The sequence below is a fragment of the Cicer arietinum genome, chromosome 8, assembly GCF_000331145.2.
Source record: "Cicer arietinum cultivar CDC Frontier isolate Library 1 chromosome 8, Cicar.CDCFrontier_v2.0, whole genome shotgun sequence".
In the NCBI taxonomy this organism is placed as follows: domain Eukaryota; kingdom Viridiplantae; phylum Streptophyta; class Magnoliopsida; order Fabales; family Fabaceae; genus Cicer; species Cicer arietinum.
This window is the reverse complement of record NC_021167.2, coordinates 17577831-17586943: the sequence shown is the minus strand read 5'-3', so window position 1 is coordinate 17586943 and position 9113 is coordinate 17577831. Positions and strand designations below refer to the sequence as shown.

General features: G+C 33.2%; 1 protein-coding gene across 1 annotated transcript; it reads left to right on the top strand.

The window, feature by feature from the left end:
* Positions 1 to 484: 484 nt before the first annotated feature.
* LOC101493727 (SKP1-like protein 21) lies at positions 485 to 2664 on the top strand. Its single transcript, XM_073364595.1, has 7 exons — positions 485 to 715; positions 805 to 996; positions 1251 to 1361; positions 1455 to 1536; positions 1651 to 1847; positions 2029 to 2135; positions 2604 to 2664. The coding sequence occupies exons 1-7, from the start codon at positions 494 to 496 to the stop codon at positions 2662 to 2664; spliced, it is 972 nt and encodes a 323-aa protein (XP_073220696.1). The 5' UTR covers positions 485 to 493.
* The last annotated feature ends 6449 nt before the right edge of the window (positions 2665 to 9113 follow it).

Sequence of the window (9113 nt, the reverse complement as noted above, 5' to 3'; positions counted from 1 at the left end):
AACGGTTCTTTTGATTTTTTTAATTAAAATTCCAAAGTAAGACATTTGATTATTATAGATTTATGGAACAATTTTTTAATATATATAGATTTTCAATGAACCACTTATAGATAATCCTCCATAAAACTTATGATTGATAAAGTATGAAATTTTAGATTGAATGTTTATATATTGAAATTAATTCACAATGAATGATTTATAAACACAATCAATAACTACACAGTTCTCCTTTTGTTCTCAATTTTATGCTATTCATTTGTGTATTATGTTTAAGCACAACATCACAGATATAGAAGCTCTTGCTTTATATAGAAGACTTTTGCCAAATCTCTATTTTTCAAATGTCTAAAGCTGCAATGGTAATTAATTGTAAAACCCGAGGTATGTTATAATATTCATATCTATCAATCTATTAGGTATTGTTTTTATTAATTTAGAATAAGATATATAAAGATATTGAATTGCTAGTTGATTGATAATTATTTTCCCTAAGATGGAATCATATATTTGGCTTCAAACTGCGGATGGTTTTTGTGAACAAATAGAGGAACCAGTTGCAATGTTTTGCCCAATGATTTGTCGGGAAGTTGTTCAGAATGGGATGGGGTACTCGAAAAGCTTTGCAGTATCTCTTCCACATTGTGTCACTACAAAAATTTTGAATTTAATCCTAGATTATTGTCGCTTCTACCAAGTAATAGAACGTTCTGAAGAGGTATGAATTTCGTCTTTAATTTTGTGTTAAAAAGTAATATTCATTACTTGTAATATTTGAATTGAATTCCTAATATATATATATTGTAGGAGCGTAAAATATTCGAAGAGAACCTTCTTTCGAATGATACAAAGACATTATGTGAGTTGGGAACAGCTGCTGAATGTTTACAACTAACACCTTTAGTTGATCTTACTTGTGACGCACTTGGTCAGCAAGTTGAAGGAAAAACTCCTCAAGAGATTAGTGAAATATTTCATTTACATGACAGTCTCGACGAGGTGTGTGATCTTTATCCAAATGGTAGAGAGTTCAGTTGTTTATTAGATAACTTGTAATTCAAATAAAACATTAGTTATATGTGATAACAAACTAATCACTCTTACTTAGTTAGTTAGAGGATAGTTAGAATGAATAGGGATAACTCATGTATAAATAACATATTCAATTCATGTATAACAGCTTAAAAGCTAACGATCTTCGCTCTTAAAGTCAATCTTCTACAATAATTTACATTTGGTCTTTTAATGTACAGGAAGTGAAGCTAGTGCCTCCTATATACATGACTGGTTATTCACGTGTCAAATTTGTCACCAAATTCTATGCTAGAAAAAGGCAACAACTAAAAGAGAGGAACATTTTGAAGGCATGATATATCCTTACGATTGCATTGAATGAAATGTTCAATTTTATTGCAAATTAATCCCATTAACAAACTTAATTCATGTGTTAGATCCAGGATGTTGAGGTAGAGCAGGAATTGAAGGATGAACGCTCAATAGATGAGCTACTCTCATTTATAAACGGTGATCAAGATGGTGGTAATATGTCATGTCTTCCACCCTAATCACATTGCTTATTGTAGAGTCTCCAATTAGTTACTCTAATAATTACTCGATTCAATCATTTTTTTTTTGTTTACATATAATTGATAGATACAAAAGGAACTACAACAAATAAGAATAAAAAGAAGAATAAGAGAAAAAAACAAAAAGCAAAAGACCTCTCTCAAAAAAATACAATTGAAAATCATAATAAGGTTAGACTTTTCCACTTATTCCTTTTGGAAATGCTTGTTTTTATGAAGTGTATTTTTTATTATAAGCAACATGTATTAAAAAAAAGTATAAGAGTAACTGCAACCCATATACAATAAGATATGACCAAATCCAACCATCTTAGCAAGAAGCCATTGTGCACTTTCTTGGAATGAAGTGTATCCTCATTTTCATGACCACTATTTGTTGGCTTCATGTTAAATTTTTTTAAATTGTTCATTTTCTCACAATTGAATATCTTTTGATATCGTTTAGGAAAATTTTGACAATGCCTTAGAGGCTTCTTCAAGTAAACACTCAGAGATGCAAGATGTTATTGATGTTGATGATTTAGATCCTTCATTGATGGCGGAAATTGACAGGTTAGAATACATGTTGCCATTAGTTCTTAAAATTGTTGTGGATTAAACTCCAATAATTATATGCATATCTATATATAGTTAGTTATATGTCTACTTTCAAATTAATTTGCATGTCCAAAAATGCTTCTCTTTATATGCATATCTATATATAGTTAGTTTATAATTATATGCATATCTCAGCATTTGTGATTTTGAGTTTATTTATTAGCTCACGCATGCATATTATAAATATTTAAACGAGGGAACCATTAAATGTGTTTTAGATATATCCTCAAAATATTTATGATTTTAGAAAATTAAATACGGTTTTATGGTTGAATTTGTTTTACACATTGGTTCTTTCATTTAATTTATTGAATGGTTATATTAAATGAAACTTATGAAAAGGATAGCCTTGTCATTTATTTTGTGCAAATGGGTTTGTCACTTATGTCATTGTTGAATTGTTTATTTATTTGCTTTTTACAGTGCATTAATCAAGCGTGTTTTTGTTTATATAGGGAAGTGGAAGACTTCGAGCGAAGATTAAATTTAGACTGGAATGAAAGAATAAAAATTGTACCTTCGAACAAAAATTAAAGACTTATTTTCAATTTCTATTCATAGAAATGGTTCAATTCGGTAGATTTTTTCTTGTGAACATCATATGTGTAATATATTTTTATTCCTTAAATGTAACTTAATTGTAAAACTTTTGAATTCTACAAGCACATGGTAAGGTAACTTGCCACATTATCTGCTATAATTAATTTACTAAAATAACTTGTATGAAACTTGTAGAATAACAACATACACTACGCCAAAAATGACATTTAATAGCACTCATTTTACAGCGCTTGCTAAATACAACCGCTGTTGTAAGTATAATTTAAAAATAATGGAGCCTTTTACAGTGCTGTTTTGACAAGCGCTGTGAAAAAAGCGCTGTTGTAGGGTCATATAGCGTTTGCGCATAATGTTATAAGGCTTTTAAATCGCTTTTCGCATGTAAAATGAAGCGCTTTCGCGTATTATTTTACAGCGCTTCTTTCACAAGCGCTGTAAAATACATCCGCTTTCAATCAATTTAACTACATATTACAGCGCTTTTTGTACAAGCGCTCTAAAATACATGCGCTTTCAAATATTTGAACTACCTATTACAACGCTTTTTTTACAAGCGCTGTAAAATACATGCGCTTTCAATCAATTTTAACTACCTATTACAGCGCTTTTTGTACAAGCGCTGTAAAATACAGGCGCTTTCAAATAAATATAATTTACTTTTAAAACAAATTTACGAACCCTCATCACCTCTACTCTGGGAACCCTCAATGGTGAGAAAAAAAAAGGAAACATTAATTTTGAGAATAGTTCTACATATGCTTCAACTGATTTCGATACAGATACATATGAGCCGGACCGAGTTGATGAGATTGCAAAAGCAGTTGAAGAAGATCTTCGAGATTGTCCTAAAATGTTTGAAAGTTTGTTGAGTGATGCAGAGAAAGAATTATATAATGGTTGTACTAAATTCACAAGACTGTCAGCGATATTAAAGTTGTACAACTTAAAAGCGAGTAATGGATGGTCTGATAAAAGCTTTACGGAATTATTAACACTCATAAAAGATATGTTGCCAGATGATAATGAACTTCCCAGTCGAACCTACGAGGCTAAACGGATTTTGTGTTCTATTGGAATGAGTTACGAAAGGATTCATGCGTGTCCTAACGATTGCATTTTATTTCGAAACGAATATGAACTACTTAAGGCGTGTCCGAAATGCAATGTCTCTCGATATAAGAAGAAAGAATCTACTCCAGCAAAAGTCGTGTGGTATTTTCCTATAATACCAAGATTTAGGCGCATGTATCGCAGTGAAGAAGATTCAAAACACTTGACATGGCATGCAGATGAAAGAATTAGAGATGGAATGTTTCGACACCCTGCAGATTCCCCACAATGGGCAAAAATTGATCACGAGTATCCTGAATTCGGGATAGAGTCAAGAAATCTAAGACTTGCACTTTCTACTGATGGAATGAATCCACATGGTCTTCAAAGCATCTCACATAGCACGTGGCCTGTGATTTTGGTAATATATAACCTACCTCCATGGTTATGTATGAAGCGTAAGTTTATGATGTTGTCTCTGTTAATTTCTGGACCCAAACAACCGGGGAATGATATCGACGTATACTTGACTCCTTTAATTGAAGATTTAAAAATTCTGTGGGAGACAGGTGTGGAAGTTTATGATGGGTATAGGAAAAAGTGTTTCAATTTGAGGGCTATGTTGTTCGGCACAATTAATGATTTTCCAGCATATGGTAATTTATCAGGATATAGCATTAAAGGTCAGTGTGCATGTCCTATATGTGAAGAGAGTACAAATTGGATGCGGTTGAAACATTGTAAGAAGAATGTGTTTCTTGGACATCGTAGATTTTTACCTTATAGTCATCAGTATCGTGGGTGGAGAAATGCATTCAATGGAAAATCAGAGGAAGGTAAAGCTCCTTTAGCACCGACTGGATATCAAATACTTGAAAAAGTACAAGGTTTGACCAATAAATTTGGCAAACCTTTTGCGGGAGAGCTGGTGAAAACTGGGTGGAAGAAAAAGTCAATTTTCTTTGAATTGCCATATTGGAAGTCATTGTATGTAAGACATTTCCTCGATGTGATGCATATTGAAAAAAATGTATTTGAAAGTGTTATTGGTACGTTACTCAATGTTCCAGGAAAGTCTAAAGATGGCGTCAATGCAAGATTGGACTTGGTCGATATGGGAATAAGAAATGAACTGGCTCCAGTAAAGAAAGGAAATCGCACATATCTACCTCCAGCCGCTCATACTCTATCTAGAAAGGAAAAAATTGTTTTATGTAAATTTCTACACGAAGTTAAAGTTCCAGAAGGATACTCTTCGAACATTAAAAATTTGGTTTGTATGAAAGACCTCAAGTTAAAAGGTTTGAAGACCCATGATTGTCATATTATAATGGAGCATTTGCTACCAATAGGTATACGTTCCATTTTACCTGAAAAAGTTCGACTAGCCTTAACTAGATTATGTTTCTTCTTCAGGGAAATTTGTAGTAAAGTGATCGACCCTCAGAAATTACCGACATTGCAGAGGGAAATTGTTGTTACTTTGTGTGAGCTTGAAATGTATTTCCCACCATCGTTTTTTGATATAATGGTTCACCTTACTGTTCATCTGGTTAAGGAGACACAACTTTGTGGGCCAGCTTATATGAGATGGATGTATCCGATAGAACGATATATGAAAATATTAAAAGGGTACGTAAAAAGTAGAAGTCGACCAGAAGGTTGTATTGCTGAACGATACATTGTTGAAGAGGCTGCTGAATTTTGTACTGAATATCTGTCCAATGTTGAATCCATAGGGCTTCCCATGTCTCGTCATTCGGGAAGACTATCAGGAGAAGGGATAACTGGAAGGAGACTACTGACTATATCAAGGACAGAATGGGAGCAGGCACAATTGTATGTTCTGCACAATGATGATGAGGTTCAACCGTATGTTACAATACACATTGATCAGTTATCTCGTTTGAACATGAATAGGAATCAAAATTGGATAACTCGAGAGCACAATCGAAGTTTTGTAACATGGTTAAAAAATCACATAATGTCAAAATTTGATATAGACCCCGGATCAATTTCAAATAGATTGAGGTGGCTAGCAAATGGTCCGAGCTTACATGTCTTTTCTTACACTGGTTATGTTATTAACGGCTACACATTTTATACCAAAGAACAAGATGATCAGACCACTATGCAAAATAGTGGAGTCACTCTCGTAGCTGAAGCGATGCATGTCTCAAGTGCAAAAGACAAAAACCCAATATATGCAAATCTATCATATTTTGGGGTTATCGAGCGCATATGGGAGTTAGACTACACTTCGTTTCGTGTTCTTATATTTGGTTGCAAGTGGGTCGATAATAATAATGGCGTTCGGATTGATGGGTCAGGATTCTTGCTTGTCGATTTTAATAGGGTGGGATACAAAGACGAGCCTTTTATTTTAGCGTCGCAAGCTCAACAAGTGTTTTATGTCACTGATCCTTCTGATGATAAATGGTCTGTTGTCCTATCGACCAATAAAATAAGTGATGATAACAATAATGATGAAGATGTTGGTAATGATCTTTTATTTACAACATCACAACAACCACATGAAATTGATTCAACTGATGATGGTTTATATCTTAGAGATGATCATGATGAGGGAATTTGGATCAATCCATCGTTTCATATTGTAAATGGACAAACAAATGTGAATCCCACCAGGAAAAGAAGAAGGGCATCTTAATGTACATGTTTAATTGTTTTATATAAGCCATGCATGTTGTAAGACCCATAATTTTAAAGTATATTTTATGTATTTTAGTGTATTTTGGTATTGAACTCGGAGGCTTTTTAGCCAAAGTTATTAATATTTTGGAGTTTATATGACCAAAAAGATATTTTGATGCCGATTAGAATTACTCGTCGATGAATAAATTAAATTAACTACGGTGAATCTTTTACGAAGAATTTAATGCGTTATGGGTGAAATGGTAATTTAACAAATATCTAGATATTTTGAGATATTTGTTAATTATAATTAATATATATAAACATATTGTTGGACTTAAGTCTCCTTAATCCTAGTTTTGACATAATTAACAAACATACAATGTTCATACATCATTGTTATAAATCTAACATTTTGACTGAGTAAGATTTCAGGAACAACAACTCAACACCCTACATACCTGAGACAATAGCTTGGAACTCAAGGAATCAACAAAAGTTGAAAATCTACTAAGCAAATCGATTAGGCAATCGATTCCGTAAAAGGGTTGTATGAGAATATGTAGTTTGTGATTAGACAATCGATTAGGCAATCAACTGGCACAATCATTGATAAAAATTGTGCAAGTCAGAGACAAGCCTTTTAGCATGTTAATCGATTGACACATCGATTGTTCAAATCACAAAGTCTAAAACTAATTGGATAAATCGATTGACAAATCGATTGTGCAAGTCACAGGGCCAAGCCATTTAATACGCAAATCGATTGGCCAATCGATTTCGTAAATAAGATTTCATAAGTAACATGGTCTGTGACAAACACAATCGATTGGACAATCCATTGTGATAAATCCAATTGTAACAAGTTTGGTATCAATCGATTAGGCAATTGATTGAACTGAACAAACTGGTAAAATCATTTTTCAGAAACATAACACCAAATCGGTTGGCACATTGATTTACTTGAAATAAGCTGAGTCCCTGTTTTAACCCAAATCGATTGACAAATCGATTGCAACAAAATTTCAAGTTACAGGGAACACTCAGTATATGGCCAAATCGATTATGTGTATTAATGTATCGATTATGTGACTTAATGAATCGACTGAGTAATCGATTGGTTTGATCTCGTTGTTGGAACAAACCACCTGACATCGATTATGCAATCGATTCAAATTTAAACTACACATAATATTCTGAAAAGTGTATTAAAATAATCGATTAGGTAATCGATTAGTTTATGTAGTTTCAAGATTCAAGAAAAACAAGACCTGCGATAATCGATTGGGAAATCGATTGAGCCTGTTTTATTACATTAATGAATCGATTGGGAAATCGATTTATATGTTGTTTTTCAAAAAATATATAAACAGTTTTCAATACTTTCTTTATACTTTTGATATACTTTGATAACACTTTTGAACAATTTTCTCTCACATTTGTATAACCTTTGATATTGCTTTTTCAGACTCAGAACCAACATTATTCATAATCAATAGAGAGCTGAAAAAGACCTCTTGAGAGAAAAAGAGAAAGATCTCACAAACACTCAAATGAACCAACAGCTTCTTGTGTGAGATTCATTGCAAGTGATTGAAACCAAATCTGTACATCTTTTATATTTTCTGTAACAAATACCTTGTAAAGAAAGAATTGATAAAAAATCCAGTAGGTGAAACTGGTAGCTATCTTCGTTGTTGAGAGGACTCATCAAGAAGAAGCTTCACTGTGATCTTGGAAGAGTTTGGAGATAAACTCTGGGATACAGTGGTTGATCAAAATCCAGTAGGTGAAACTGGTGGCTATCTTCGTTGATTGAGAGAATTCATCAAGAAGAAGTCTTACTGTGATCTTGGAAGAGTTTGGAGATAAACTCTGGGATACAGTGGTTTCCAAATAGAATAGAGAGAGAGTTTTAAGATTGATAGGCCAAGAGGGCTGGAACATCTGTAAAACACTTAAGATTTTATTGAAAAGGCCGAAATCGTTTTATTTCGGGACTGGACGTGTAACACCCCGTTTTTCAAAGCGAGGGTATATTTTTTTTTGAAAGAAATTAAAATAAAACAAAGTAAAACAAATGAGGAAATGCTTTTGGATAAATAATTGAGTCATTATAATTTACGCAGCGGAAAAGTTTCTTCAATTATAAATCCAAAACATTTTTACATAAACATCAAATGGTACATGGAACCCATTCAAAGATGATATCAAACTGATAATATTTGTATAAGTACAGTTTTCCAAAACTAAAATGCTACAACCCAAAAAGAAGGACCCCTAGTCCCTATACATCATCCTAATCTGATCATCCTACCAAAAAGCTATACACCCTGAGTAATCTCCACGCGCCCCGTGAGATCCTCCTAACACAACAGCAGTCAAGCGTTCCCATCTCCATCCCTGTCCGTAGGGTACGAACCAGTAGGGCCGTCCTGACTCTCATCTGAGGGCAAAGCCCAGATTTCCACAATAGTGTAAAGGGTCACCAACCAGAAAATAACAGTTAACACATAGCAGTTAAGTTTTTGAATGCTCAAAACAACTTTTTAACTAAGCATGCATCTTAACAGGATTTTCAATGTGCGAAAAGTTCATACATTACATTGCCAATGAAAATGAAGGAAAAATGCAGTTCTCGATCTCCTAATTAACACATAATAAAAC

Excerpts from the sequence above, each read along its gene's own strand:
- LOC101493727 (XM_073364595.1), top strand. The coding sequence starts at position 494 with ATGGAATCATATATTTGGCTTCAAACTGCGGATGGTTTTTGTGAACAA. Across the intron at positions 1,362-1,454 it reads AAGAGAGGAACATTTTGAAG|GATGTTGAGGTAGAGCAGGA; the intron begins GCATGATATATC and ends TGTTAGATCCAG. Across the intron at positions 2,136-2,603 it reads TTGATGGCGGAAATTGACAG|TGCATTAATCAAGCGTGTTT; the intron begins GTTAGAATACAT and ends TGCTTTTTACAG.